This window comes from Phoenix dactylifera, chromosome 6, assembly GCF_051530095.1.
Source record: "Phoenix dactylifera cultivar Ajwa chromosome 6, Ajwa_hap1_PhDact_Kaust_v1.1, whole genome shotgun sequence".
Lineage (NCBI taxonomy): Eukaryota > Viridiplantae > Streptophyta > Magnoliopsida > Arecales > Arecaceae > Phoenix > Phoenix dactylifera.
Genome location: NC_143195.1, coordinates 24,883,590 through 24,898,714, shown reverse-complemented (window position 1 = coordinate 24,898,714; position 15,125 = coordinate 24,883,590). Strand labels below are relative to the sequence as shown.

Here is a 15,125-nt window from a genome sequence, read left to right as displayed (position 1 = left end):
TCCAAGGCATAGGTTTGAAACATTAAATACTATATTGGTTTTTTCGTTGAAGATGTTGGATATGTGTTTGCATTTTGTATGCTTACATGATGTAACAATATTTTCTTTTTTAAATCCTTCATTTGACTTTGCATCAGGAGTCATCATGAGCTGATTGTATTATTCAGCCAGTATTTTGTGTACTGATTATTACTAGTTTAAGGCTTTGGTTATCTTTCCCTAATCTATATCATTTTGATTTATGTTGAATGACCTAATCTTGTGTCTCAAAGCGACAGTTTTGTTGCCTTCAACCCCAAAGTCACTTTACATAATTTTGGTTAATATTTTGTGGTTCTGAATTTATTCTTAAGTATTTAATGGACATCATTTTGGATTTCCTTTACAACTCTAAAAAGTAGAAGTATTTTGGGGTCAAACTTCATTTGTTTGTGCACAGTTCTAACAATTTTTTAATGTGCATCTCCTTTATCATTTTCGTCGATCTGGCCTTTGCTCGTCATTGAGAGCTTACTATTGGTAGAAGCATGGATGTAAGTACCAATTGTATTGCTCCATACTGGCTGTGTCAGATTGCAATGACAAGAAATGAATACCAGTACATTTCCCGTGTTGGTATTGTATAAAGATATGGTATTTCACCTCTATTATGTTGTGCTAGCACCAAGAGGCATATTGTGTTTGTATGCTACTATACCGTACTATTAAGTTATTAGTATGTGTACCAGTACCAATACCCTTGGGTAGAAGCTTTGATCCACATATTATTATTGATAAGTTATTAATTGAATATTTCTCCACATCTCACTTAAGGTTTCACACAAAGTTGTCAAAGGCTCAAGGCACACCATGGTGCCAAGACCTCTTGGAGCTATGCACAAGCTGCAGTGCAAGGTATGCACCTTGATGAAGTGAGGTGCAAAAATATCAAAATACATGTAAATAATAGTGAAACATGATTTCAAACACATTTAACAATGAATTATCAATCTATGAAAACAAATACAAATAAAAGGAATATTAGAATTCAAATTTATACATATATCAAGGATATCACATGTCAAATATCAAAATTTCAAATATAACAAGGCAATAATCAGCCACAAGAAAATAACTTCTATGGTACTGCTACTAAGTATGAAATACTGAACTACATATAAATATTAGACCATAACAAAGTTAAAGTTTTTAAAGATCAATTGTCTAAACTAAAAAGTCAAAAAATGAAAGCAAATGTATAAGCCTAAGTGCCCAAGAAGCAAGTACAAAGAGATCAAAGTATCTATCATAAAATCTGATCCAAAACTATTAAGGCATTATAGAAGAGCTAATCCCTAAGGATCATCATCATCATCATCAGGTGCAACATTGTCTTCATCTTCATCTTCATCAGATTTATATTCTCCATCTTCCTCTTTGGTCTCACTTGAGGCAGCCTTGCGTTCATCAATATCAACTCTTGCGTTAAAACTTGAATGTTGGCTACTTGCTTTTGACCTCCCGCATGACGCCCTTCTAGTGTAATGTATAGGCTCTCCATTTCACAACTCGAAACTCAGCTCTGCCGAGTGCCCCTAACTAATTGTGGTCAATCAATGGCTTGAACTTCAATCGATCATTGGTCGTGCAAGAGAATAATTTTAAAATTTATCTCAAAATCACTTATTAACAAAAATAAATGGCTGCTTGATTAGACAGAGAAAACTAAAATCTCATCCAAATTAAACTTTTACATCTCATAACCTCAAGAAATTGAATGAACTTACATACCATACATAAGAATAGCTAAGTCCCACTTCTGAAGTAGTGGCTCCGATGTGTGTACAAAAAGTACTTCAAACCTTTTAGTGGCCTTATCCAATAGGTCTCCACATTGAAATGTAATAGGTAAACGGGTGAGCTACATAACTTAATTAGTTGCCAAACATTGCACACAATATAGTTTTAAGAAAAAGTAGAAAAATGAAGCAGTGAGGATCTATACATATTGAAAAGTCAAGTAGTCATGAAATGATATCTTATAAGAGTGGTCGAAATAAGTACATTTGCTAGTAAATCTTTGTTTTGAAAAAATACACTAGAATGCTAAACAATTAATACAATCAAGATGTATGTCTTTTTCAATATTGTTGGAAACTCTCATTTGTGGAAACATTAAAATATACTTGGGATCACTTAAATGCATTGGTGACTTCACTTGAATTCATTGAAACTGGAAAACACAGTATAATTAATTCGATACTAACTGGTCAATCACTTGAAATCATTAGAATCACTTTGTTTAAAAACATTGGAATACATTTGAAATTACTTTGTTGAACCAAGTCAATACCAACCTGTTAGTAACCAACTATTATACCTGCTGGTCAAGGGTTCACTGACCATTAGGCCCATTAATTTAGGGATTCACTTAGACCAACTATTATACCCACTGGCAGGGGTTCACTGATGCCAACTATTATTCCGGTTGGCTAGATTTCACTGCAGTCAACAATTTTGTCCTCAAGTTAGGGTGCACTGACTGACCAGATGTTTCATTTAAATTCATAAAACAAAATATCATTCACTTTTAGCCATTATGACGATTAACGAACATTTCAAATGCTAGATCAAAAGAAGTCTCTTTAAATAGTGATATAGTTTCAATATATAGCTTAACTTTGTTAAATTCAGATTTCAAATTGTTATTTAAAATGTGAAATTTCCAAATTTCACTCAACATAAAATGTTAAAGAAAACATTAGAAAATCATGAAAACTATGATCGGTTTAACTTCACGTAGGACATATAGTATTTCATTGGCGTGTAACCAAACAATTTACAATGTTTGAATTCCATGAAGTAATTTCATAAGACAAAACCTTTTGAACTGACTGTAGCCTGAAATCTGGAGAATACAGATTTTGAAATCAGCAGGCCAAAACCCAGCATTTTTGAATTAGGTTGTTAACTATGTGAGGGTACTTACAGATGTCTAGTGTAGAAATTCTTACTACAATCTTCTCGTTTCTTTCTAGCTGTTTTCTATTCTCTAATTCCTCTCTTCCCGTTGCTAGTTTCATACTTTATAGGAGGATGATTTGTTGGGATAGTAGAAATGCTAGAATGAGGGCTTTGCTCCCCAATTTATAGTGGTCTTGTAAGCATGAGGTGTCTGGCTACCAAATAGTTGCTGGGTTCCAAGCTAGCGTTCAATTGGGTCCTCGATTAGTAAGCACGAGGTGGCTGTTTTAATAGTCCTAAGCATGACACGTCAAGCAAGGATGCAGCTTAAAGCAAAGCTATATGAGGTGGCAATTAATTACCGATATGAGGTGGCAGCATAATCACGAGATGGTGCAAGTTGGAGGTGCTGGTCTAATGGTATACATGAGGTGGCAGCTCACCAAAAACAAAAAGTATGAGGTGGCAGCCAATAAACAAGCATGCAGTGGTCATGAGCATTAGGTGGTATTAAACATGAGGTTGTCACAATTTTCTAGTATTAGCTATTTTGTCCCTTACTTTTTCTGATTCATACCTAAGGCCTTATTTATAGTCTAGTCCTTGACTAACTTCTTTAGCTCCTGTACAAAAGACTTGTTTGCATGAGAATTTCCCTTCGTGATATCCTCTGGATGTCAGTTATTTTTCCTATGTCTTCGAACATTCAATGTATGCAATGTGTGGTATATGGTGTCTAATCCAAGTGTGGCCTCTTTGCCTCCAATAATCTCCCTTTACAATAAGAAGCACATAAAGAATTAAGAAATCAATGAATCACCTAATAACTTAAAATTTTCTAATCATTAATGATCAATAAAAGTAAATAGAAAGATATTATAATGCTTACTGGCCATCACATAACTTGAATGACTGTCAATAGTAACTTGAACAATATTTTCTTCCCTGATTTGCTCCGCCATACTGTCAAGTAGCTAAAATAGATTGTCCCTTGTCTTCACATATGAAGAGGCAACAATGAACTCTATAAGCATAGTTCCTCTAGAACAATTTACCAAAAAGTTAATGAGTGTTCTTTCTCTCGTCTGTCCATCTATTAGACATGATGGAACCACCACTTCTTGCCCATTCCTCCTTATGATCCTTCTTTTGATTGTTATGTTCGCTCCACTGCTTTCTTTAAAAAAGAAACTCTGGCCTCATGATAGCTTGGTGGATCCATATGAGCTCCATATCTCCCTATGGATTCAATCATCACTTTGAAGGTATTTATACTTGACTGCATTAAAAGACATTCCTGCATAATACATTCACATTGCTATGTCCTTGCATGCCTTTTTTCTTAACTCTTTCTTGAAGCAGTTATTGATTATTGTTAGCTTTGATTTTTCTTCTTTCCTCGACTTACTCTTCCACATTAGGGCGAAGATATAAATTTATAGGGCCCTTGGCTTTTGATTTGGCTTTGGCTTCTTGAATTTGGATTGGACTGACTTGGTGCTTCCTGCACTTGAATTCAAAGGCCTTTTCCCATGATGATCGACCTCTACAATATCATCTTCATCCTCTTTTTCTTCTTCATTTTCATCATAATCTTCTAACAAATTAGTTTACTGTTTTTGGTCCTTTCTGCTTGCCATATATTCCTTTTTCTCCTCCTTGACATTGATGCGATCCGATAGAATTCGATCCGTATCTCAAGATTCTTAACTCTTCTTGATTTCTGGGAGGGTGGTTCCGACCTGCTTGCGGGTGCGATTCTCGAAGATCCGCCAGTCAGATCGATCTCAATTTTGGATATGTTGTAAGTCTCCACGTTAGCTTTCCAACGGTAGGTCGTGGGTCTAGAGGGGATGTCGGGATCTTGAGATATTAGCCTCCGACTGACGACTGCGCAGGGAGGACGGGCTGATAATTTGACGGAATGGAGTTGTTGGTAGAGGCTGGTAGGGATCAAGGAGGAGAGGGAGAGGTGGCTGGCCTCTCGGGACAGAGGTGGTGCAGCCGGATGGAGGGGGCGGCGGCCTTGGACGGCAGCCTAGGGAGAGGAGGAAGGCGTCGCAAGAAGAGAGGAGAGAAGGAAGGAGAGCTAGGGCAAAAGCCTTTCAATTAATTCTTCCATGCTGAAATAGGTGCTCACCACATCTATTTATAGGTGGCTACCTGACCCCTTAACTTGACTTGATCTAATTGAATTCAAGAAACAACTAAACCCCAAGCGACTCTAATAAAGGCCAAGTCGGTTAGCCCGAGCAAGGCTATGCTGAAATAAAATTAACATCAAGGACTCAAAAGCAAAAATAACCAAATGATTCAGTCCGAGACGGTCTAGTGGATCCAACCGCATCACTCCACCACGCTTTCCTTAACTTTGTCCTCAAGGTCGGAAGTCAGGAAAATGATCAAGTATCTCAGTCTCAAACTCTCATGTGGCCTGGTCTGCTGCTCTCCCCAGCCACTCCACTAGTATCTGGGTTTCTAGTCGTCCATCTACTCGTATTCTGCGCTTTGCCAGCACTCGAACCGGCTCCACTACCTCGTCCTCCGGTGGCTCATGTATGATCGGGCCGACAGATGTCTTGGGTCCAAGCCGGGCCCTCAGAAGCGACACATGGAATATCGGATGAACTCTCGATGTAGTCGGCAAGTCCAAGCGATACGCCACGGGTCCAATGCGCTCCAAGATCCGAAAGGGTCCGTAGAAGCGATGAGAGAGCTTCTGGTTCACCATAGGCCGTAGTGTCAACTGTCGATAAGGCTGCGCCTTGACGTATACCCAGTTGCCCACCTCGTATACTGGATCTCTGTGCTTCCGATCATGCAGCTGCTTCATCCTGTTCTGCGTAGTCATTATGTAGAACTTTAACTGCCGCAAGGTAGCGTCGCGGTCTAAGAGCTCAAAATCTGCCTCTGTCCGATCCGCAAGTGACAGTGGATCATAGACTCGCAGCGTCGGTGGTACTCGTCCATACACCGCCTCAAAGGGTGTCATCCTTATGGCTGAGTGGAAAGCAGTGTTGTACGAATGCTCGGCCCAAGGTAAATAAGAAAGCCATTCTCGGGGCCGATCATCAATCATACAGTGCAAGTACTGCTCGATGCAGTGGTTTACCACCTCCGTCTGCCCATCGGTCTGAGGATGGTAAGTCGAGCTCATGGCAAGCTTCGTCTCTTGCTGTTTGAAGTAAGCCTGCCAGAATGTGCTAACAAAAATGCGGTCATGATCAGAAAAAATAGTCCGAGGCATACCATGTAATCGAGCAACGTCCCATATGTAGACCTCTGCCACCCGCCGAGCAGAAAACGGATGTGCGAGCACCAAAAAGTGGGTATACTTGCTGAGGCGGTCCACAACAACCATGATCACTGAGTACCCTCGAACTAATGGCAGCCCCTCAATGAAGTCCATCGACACATCCTCCCAGACCTGATCAGGAATCGGTAAAGGCTGAAGTAGACCCGTAGGTTGCAGTGAATCCGCCTTCGCCCTTTGGCACATATCGCATTGCTGTACATAAGCTCTGACCGCTGCCTTCATGCCTACCCACGTACAACTCTGGCTCGGCCTCTTGTAGGTCCTGAAAAATCCCTCGTGAGATAGATTAGAGGGAAATGGGTAGGTGAATTTGGAAGATATGTGAAGATGAATATTTGGAGAAAATAATTGAAAGCAGTTATGGACTGCCCTCAAACTATTTGAATGAGAGACTAGAGTGCCTAAGTAGGGGATCATACCCAATGCTAACTTGTGTTGTATGATGTCAGATTAAGGGGAACATGATTGGAAAATTTTTAAAAAAGGAAATGGTACAAGGGCAAAGCTTATTATATACTCAAAGTTGTGATTTGCAAAGGTGCTGTATACAAGGTAGTAAATATGACCATTGGAGCAAGCATCTTAGAGGAGTCAATGTAGTTATTAGATCAATTAATTAAATAGGCTCCAATTACAATCAATAATGCATAAGAACACCTTGATTGGAACTTATAAAAGGCTTCATATGGTTAAAACAGATCTAAAATAATGGAACTTTTGACGATTTTAAGGATCAATTTTAAAATGAGAATGTTACTTATTATCCTAAACTACTGCAATTTCTTTATTCAAAATTTCTCTTTTTGTGGAAAACCTTAAAGCCATTCTCTTTTATTGTTCATCCATTGAGATAGTATCTGAAGTTTTTTCAACCTAAAATATTCTGAACATTTTCTACATCTCTTTTATCAGAGGAAATGTAGCTGGATGTAATCTACGTTCTTTAGAACTGTTTTGGTGCGGGCCGCAAGAGCGGTACCAAATCGAGGCAAACTCTGAATGCTAGATATGACCCCAAACAGTGTGCATTCTCATTTTTATGCAATTTTATTGAAGAGATGCATGTTGATGGTTATGTTATTGTCTATGCATGTCATTATCTTGTTTATGGTCATAATTGTAATATATATTGACATTTATTGTCCCTTTTTTATATTTTATCATCATTTTCTGTCTTGCAAGGATTTCATCAATTGGTCAATGAATTAGAATGTTGGCATGTTTGCTGCAATGAGCAGCTTGTGGTTGATCATAAAATTTCCTTTGTTCTCTTCTGTTGCTAATCCTTTTCTTCTTCAGACTTACCTACAGTGATCTCTGTGTTCAAATACCTGAATCCAAATTTCGGAAGTGTTTGTTAAAAACTTTGGATACCCTATTTAAGTTGATGTGTTCATATTATTCTATCATGAGCTTTCGACCAGAAGAAAAGGTAAGCAAGTTAGGTTCATATTTCATTGCTCACTTCTTCTTGTTATAGAATTTTTTGCTAAAAATGATAACAGTTAGCTAATTTAATTACTTGAATGAATTAGCTTGGCACCTTTATCTCTTCTTTCCTTTTTTTAACGTGGTGCATTACTTTCTTCTATGCTATATTGCCAGCTTATTGCATTTTGGATCTTTTATATCTATTCCTCATGCTATTCCTGCATTTGGCTTCATTTAGAGCCTATGAATTTTCAATAGTTTTTTGGTGTATGCTTCCTGATGATAGTTATGACCGCTGGAAGTGAGCCATATTACATTTTTTGGGGATCATTTAATGTCATTTTTCACCGTTTATTACCATAATTCTTAATTGTCCATTAGAGCTATTGACTCCTTTATCACAAGTTTGAGAGTTCATTGCAAACTGGGCCTTACTCCGGTGATTGCAACCCTCTGATTAGGAGAAGGTTCTGAATTTGAACCTTGGGAGATGATTCCTAGATGTTTGACTAATGTAATTCTAAGGAAGTTCTCCTATTTTTTTTATCAATGAAAGGGCAAATGAAGGAACCGTGATAAAGTTTATCAGCATTTAGATTCACATGAATTTGATAAGAATATCACTGTCACTTCTGAATTTTGAAAAATGCCAGCTAAGATGACTGGTTCCTAACTTGTATGCAGTAAAGCCTTGAATAAGGAGACTTGTTCTTTTGCCTCCTTTTATTTAATTAGAAGAGTCTTAAACGATATATGATTGTACTCAAAAGTCAGTGATATCTGTTACATGTGAAAATTTAATATATTATTGTACTAATTGGTAATTTAATAGGATTATATGATTTTACTTAAATATTCCTTTCTAAAACTATTTGTCATCCTCAAAATTTGGGATGTTTCCATGTTGCTGAATGTTATGTACCTGGACCTGTATTTCAGAAGATTTATTTTAGGGTATGATGTATAAAATAGAACTATGTACCCTCAGGTTTATTTATTTATTTTTTTGAGGGAACATCAAGTTTATTATCAAGGATGTCCATGGTCTGCCGGCCGGTACGGCCGGTACGTACCGGTCCGGCCTGGGACCGGTATCGGATCAATGTGGAATCCGGTACCGGTAGCTTATCGTTGGAGAACTGGTATGGGACCGGTACGTACCGGTCCGGGCCGCCACCGGTACACCGACCGGTACCAGTACGGCGGACCTTGAGGATGTTAATATATGAGCAATGAAGGCTTGTGTTACTAGAACCATACCAGATTTTGTTATTCCATAATGGGATTTTCCTATTGCACTTATTTGTTTCCTTCAGGAATTTGAACCTCAAGCATTAAACAATGAGCTGAAGAAAAGAAACACATCTCAGTTCTCTGAAGGAATTGTAGTTGATTCAGAGTCACAGATATCAAGCAATTCAAGTGTACAGAATGGATTTAAATCTGAGTCTCTGCCAAAAAAGGAAGACTTTGATGCAGCAAATAGTATGTCTGGTATTGGTGTAACTGAAAATCTGAGATCAACAACTTTACATTCTTGTACATCATCTACTGAGACAAATGATGGTGAAACTGCCACATCAAGCAGTGGTCGTCCCTTTTATCTGCTGAGAAAAGATGCCACAGAGATTGTTGCTCACACACTAGAGAAAGGGCGAAAAAATCTATGGCAACTTATGACAAGTCGTTTATCTGTCTTGCTATCTTGTTCAGCCATCTGCTCAACTAGCAATTACCAATTCCTGAGGAACTATGAAGATCTTAATGTATTTATTTTGGCTGGTGAAGCATTCTGTGGAGTGAAAGCTGTCGAATTCAGGCAGAAACTGAAAATTGTTTGTGAAAATTATGTGACAGCCTTTCACCTTCAAAATGTTCATGTATGTATCATTTCCATTCATCTTTTTTTTTTGAAAGTTTCTACCTTGTGAATCAATTATATTGAAACTTTCTACGTCAAAATCAATTAGATGATCAAATAACAGGTTCATTTAGCCTGCATTTGCTGTTATGTGCATTTGTTGTTAGTGATGCAAGATTGCTGTGGTTTTCTTTCAGTTATTTCGATGTTTCTTGTTTTTTTCATTTTCCTTTGATTTTCTTTCTTTGTTTTCCTTTTATCTTTTCGAGAAGCTTCTTTGTTTGTTTCCAGATCTTTGGAAATATAACCTAATTTTCTTTCTTAGTTGATTTCTCAGGTAGTTGCTGATTGTTTTTCATCTGAAAGTGTAGCAACTACTTTGCTGTAAATATACACTATCACACTTGCATCTCACGTGTAAGACGTGCATTCACATGCGGACATGCAGATATGTGGATGCTACGTGAATATGCGCATGTTTGTGCCTTGCACATGTCGTTTCATAACCTTGATAACAACCTTAAGTCATACTACATGAGTTCCATCTGTTCATTGAAGATATATGTCATTAAGCAAATATTCTGAAACCCTTACTAGGCTATCTTACTGGATCATCACTAAAATAGGGTCGCTGTTCAATGGAAGACCATCAACAGCATTGCTGTAACTGGAGTGGATCATAATTTTTTGGTTCAGTAACTTCAGTTTGACCGCTGGTGTTCTTCCATATTCCAGTCATTCTTTAGATGCCACGTTATGCTAATTCAGGTTGCAGTTTTGGTGACTATTATAAATTCTAAATTTTACTTGAGGCAAATTATTATATTAGTTGAAGACTTCGTTGTGCTGGCTGAATACTACTGACCAAATTTATTCAAGCCAGGTTGGCACTGATTCTGTCTCTCTTTTTCTCTCTCATATCTTATTTAAGCACAAATTAGGGACAGAGTGATTGAGAATTTATCGAGATGAAGTGGGAATGAACAACAAAGGTATGAGGGGCCTCAATTTAGGAGGGGTACTTTAATTTGTGTTGAAGGGTGAAGGATTAGAAGACCTAAGCTAACATGGATGGAGGTTGAGAGAGAGAAATGGAAAAGCTTGGAATAACATAAGAGGTCACCTTGAGGAATGCTTGGCAAATGACAATCCATAAACCGGACCTCAAATAGTTTGGACAAGGCTGGATTTTTTTTTTTTTCGTGAGAAGGAAAGGCTGAGTGATTATAATGATGGTTATAGCTTAAATACCATGGACATGTAGACTGTCATTCACCAAATAATAAAGTGATGCACACATATATACACTCTAAAAATAATTTGAAACATGATTTTCTAAATGAATATTCTGTTATCATTATCAACTTTAGTGCGAACCTGACAATGCTATAAGCCAAAGATACCAAACGATGCGGTAGTCTCTAAAACTTGTCATCAGCATGTGTGATGCACATGAGAGGAAGTATTGATGGCTGTGATTCTGCATCTAATTACATGTTCCATTGTTTAAATAATTTGATAAATATACTCCATAATATGGGAGTTCATGTCTCATGTTTCTTTCCCTTGGAATTAAGAATTGAACTAAATGAGGTGTACTTATTAAGGATAGATACCTATTAGAGGTGGAGAGTGTGGTGGAGACATGCAGATGCCCAGTCTTCATTGATATATATATATATACATATGCATATACATACATACATACATATATACATATATATATATATATATATATATATATATATATATATATATATATATATATATATATATATATATATATATATATATATATATATATACGCGCGCGCGCGCGCGCGTGCACGCACATATATATATGTATTTGTATGTATATACATATGTACATATATATGTATATATATACATACATATGTGTGTGTGTGTGTACATATAAGGAAAACAAAAGATGATGTCAGATGCCATGTGTGGGTGGTGTCGTTCTTTCGCATTAGATAGTACTGCAGATGATATCTAGTTTATTTTCTTGACTTTGTTTAGCTTTTTCTTAATATATCTGTTTCTTTTTTGTGACATTTATTGGATTTTTGATGTATATATTTAATAGTTCTATAGAATATAATACATCGGCTCTCTCTATTATCATCTAATTTTAAACCTGTAAGATGCGTCTAAGCACATTCTTATACTATTTCTTTCTATTTTTGCTAGACAATTCTCATTTTACTAAATTCATAACATTCTTGTTTATGAACGTCTTACTAGTTTCTATATCAAGGTACGCTATCTCAGTACCGGGCTCTATATTGGTGCCATTTTGTCTCTGTGTCGGTACGTCTGGTACGGAGTCTGATTCTACGTGCTGAGTGTCGGTACGCTCTCCATACCATAATACCGGTACTGAACCGGTACCGTACCCTACCATCCGGTTCGGAACGGTATGGCATACCATATTCTATATATTATTAGGAGCTGCAGCCATGACAATTTATTAAATATGAAAAATGGCTAATATATAATTGCTATCAGATCATGACCGGATTTATATGTTCTATTAAATGTATGCTCTGTACCAGGCACTTAAGATGATCCTGGAGAAAGAGTCTTGGGTGAAAATGCCAGCGGAGGCACTGCAAGTAATCAGTTTGGCTGGCCTTATTGGTGATGCTTCTCCTTTGATTGTTCCTTTTGTCAGTAATACTTCCACTGTTTCAGCACTTCACTCTAAAAAGTCTTATGATCCAGCGTTTAGTGGCAAGCAGAATAGTGGATTTGTTTATTGGCTTAAGTTAGAAAATCCATTTTCTTCAAAGCTGGCATCTGGCTCTAAGGAATCACCGAAGGCTCATTTATTATTCAGTGAATCAAGGGCTTCAAGTTTAACTGATGGGCATGCTGTTGATCTCTTACATGATAACAGTATTTCTGCAAAGAATCATTATGGTAATCATGTAAATGGAAGTAATTCTGTTCTAGAGGATGAAAATGAAGACCTTCTTGCTGACTTTATTGATGAAGATAGTCAGCTTCCTAGTCGAATATCTAAACACACACTTGCTAGAAAACATTCTGCAAATTGGAATGACGAAGAGGTTTCAGCCCAAACAGGGTCCTCACTTTGTCTACTGAGGTAACTGTTTTCTAAAGTCAAAAAAGAAATATCATGTTTACTAGATTTATTTTTTTAATCACTGAAGCTACATGAATTGAAATGAATCAGGTTAATGGACAAATATGCCAGGCTCATGCAGAAATTGGAAATAGTCAATGTTGAGTTCTTCAAGGTATCATTTTGTGTACATTTCTTTTTTACTGCTTTTAAACCTTTACAGGAATATTATTTAATCTCTTACTTTGTTCTCATTGAGTTAATGCAGGGAATCTGCCAACTGTTTGGGATTTTTTATCATCATATTTTTGAGACATTTGGCCAGCGGGACACAAATCAAAGTGGAAAATTCTTACCAGATACTCTATCCTGTGAGCAGCTGCTTATGTTATCATCTCTCTATCTCTCTCTGTGTGTGTGCATGTCTCGGTGTTAAATGATACTATATTTTCAGCGATCTATTATATGGCATGCATATTCATTAATTCTAAACTTGTGAATCTTCTTATCATGTTCAGCTCGGCTTAAAACAGCCTTATCGAAAATTATGCAAGATTGTGATGTGTGGATCAGACCCCAAAATGCATCATGTTCTCCCTCATCACCTATCTCATTAAATACGACATTCACACATATGGATGTAATGCCTACTATACCTCCTAGCACCGTGTTCGGGCATGCACCAAGTACTTTATTTGGGTTGAAGGTATATTTTATTTACATTATATGTGCATACCATGTCAACATATATTCTTTTTTTTAAATATTGATTTCTTGTTTTGAAAATGAATTTGGACGAACTAAAATTACAGAAGATGAAAATTGCAACCCTTGATTTGAATATATATATATATGTCCATGTACCTGATGTTTTCTTTTGCTTTATTTTCAGATCATCTGTTATGCAGTAAGTACATTAGATGTCATAATCCCAATTAAGTGTTTCCAACTATGGCATAATTCTTAGTTGATGGGACATAATGTGAGCTTCTACTGATAATCAATACTTTAAGTTAGAAAATCTAAGCCAAGGACAAGGTTTCTTTCAGGTGGCATCTCAAAATTAATTATGCCAGACTTATTGCTACTCTTAACCTTTTTTCTGCTAAAAATACCTCAATTTGATAGGCATGCTGTAAGCTCAATGTATGTCTCTATGTGGAACTATTTTTTTGCAGGGTTTGCTGTACTAGTCAGTACCGTACCATGCCAGTACCGAATTAGTATGTAGTACCGTACCGTATCGATACTCGGTACACTAAAACTTACTGTACTGTGCTGCGTACCGATACTATAATAGGATCCGGTGTCGAGATAGCAAACCTTGATATTTTGTATTTTCATCTAATTGAGCAGTGCATGGGAAGCGACAGTGGTAAGCAATTGCTCGGATACCATGTAACAAATGAAACAAGATTTGGGAAGAGGTAATGAATGTACATATGTAGGTAGAAATGTTCAGTATCCACAATTGTAAGAACACCGTGATGGATAAGAAAAGTATGCTAGGCACTAATAACTTTGTAATACTCAGCTTAATCAGACCTAAAATGCCTTGGTCCACAAATGAGGTTGTGAGGCTGTGTAACAAATAAAGCAGTCAGCACCATGGCAATTATACCATAATATTGAAAGTACATCGATTATCATGTGGATACCATACAACATGCAGTATGGTATGCACACATGTTTTAAGATATATAGGAGCAGCATTCATGGTCTCAGGCACAACCAACTATAGTGTGCGAAAATGCATGATTGCTAAGTAATTCACCAATCCCCAGCTTTTATCAATACTTGTTTGTCATAATACGATATGGTCAAACATGGTATGCCATACTATAGCGAACCGAGCTATATGGGGCGTATCGTACTATACTGATTCAGTAATGGCACACGATACGGGAGACGTTTCGACCTTGGTACGCCAAATTGGTCCTCGTACTAGGCATACGGCATAGTGATAGGATGGCATCGATACAGAGCTCGATACCGAGATGGCATACCTTGGGATCAAAGTTCAAATTTTTGGATAGTTCCAAGCAATGTTAATATAAAAGTAATTTCTAATTGTTGGAAAATTGTTTATTTTCTGATGAGATTCATAGCGACAAGCCTATTAAACTCGAGGAATTCTATTTTGGGCCTTTTTGAGCACTTTGGGTGATGTTGATTGTGATGAAGAGCATGGTCATCAATTATGCATGGGGACTTACTTGACATATGCACAAATGTTTATGAATGTTATCATTATTTCCCCAGACACACACATATGCATAATTGTAGTGTTGGTCGTACGGCCTCGAACAAATGGGGAATCGGGACAGTTCGCCGTATCTGCTTGGTAAATAGGTTGAGAGAAGAAAGGGGCTTGATTCAAGCTGTTTGATTAAATTGGCTGCCCCCCTCGCCCCCTGGTTCGGTAGACATCTCGGGATTGTTCACCCCCCCTCAAATCCCTCCAACCCCCATGCGAGAGGAAC

At 37.3% G+C, this 15,125-nt stretch overlaps 1 protein-coding gene and 1 pseudogene across 12 annotated transcripts in view; one reads left to right on the top strand and one right to left on the bottom strand.

Moving 5' to 3' along the window:
- Positions 1-15,125, top strand: part of LOC103719549 (uncharacterized) — a 69,193-nt gene that overhangs the window by 36,338 nt on the left and 17,730 nt on the right. For all 12 annotated transcript variants that reach the window (XR_015987916.2, XR_016395743.1, XR_016395741.1 and 9 more), the window contains 6 exons: positions 7,559-7,691; positions 9,007-9,570; positions 12,110-12,663; positions 12,754-12,817; positions 12,911-13,013; positions 13,161-13,348. Coding sequence is in view for 9 of the 12 variants with exons in the window: in XM_088723435.2 (XP_088579561.2) it covers positions 7,559-7,691; positions 9,007-9,570; positions 12,110-12,663; positions 12,754-12,817; positions 12,911-13,013; positions 13,161-13,348 (1,606 nt within the window). In the remaining 3 variants the exon portion in view is untranslated. The remainder of the gene's footprint in view (positions 1-7,558; positions 7,692-9,006; positions 9,571-12,109; positions 12,664-12,753; positions 12,818-12,910; positions 13,014-13,160; positions 13,349-15,125) is intronic.
- On the bottom strand, positions 3,425-4,246 carry LOC149753369 (uncharacterized; annotated as a pseudogene).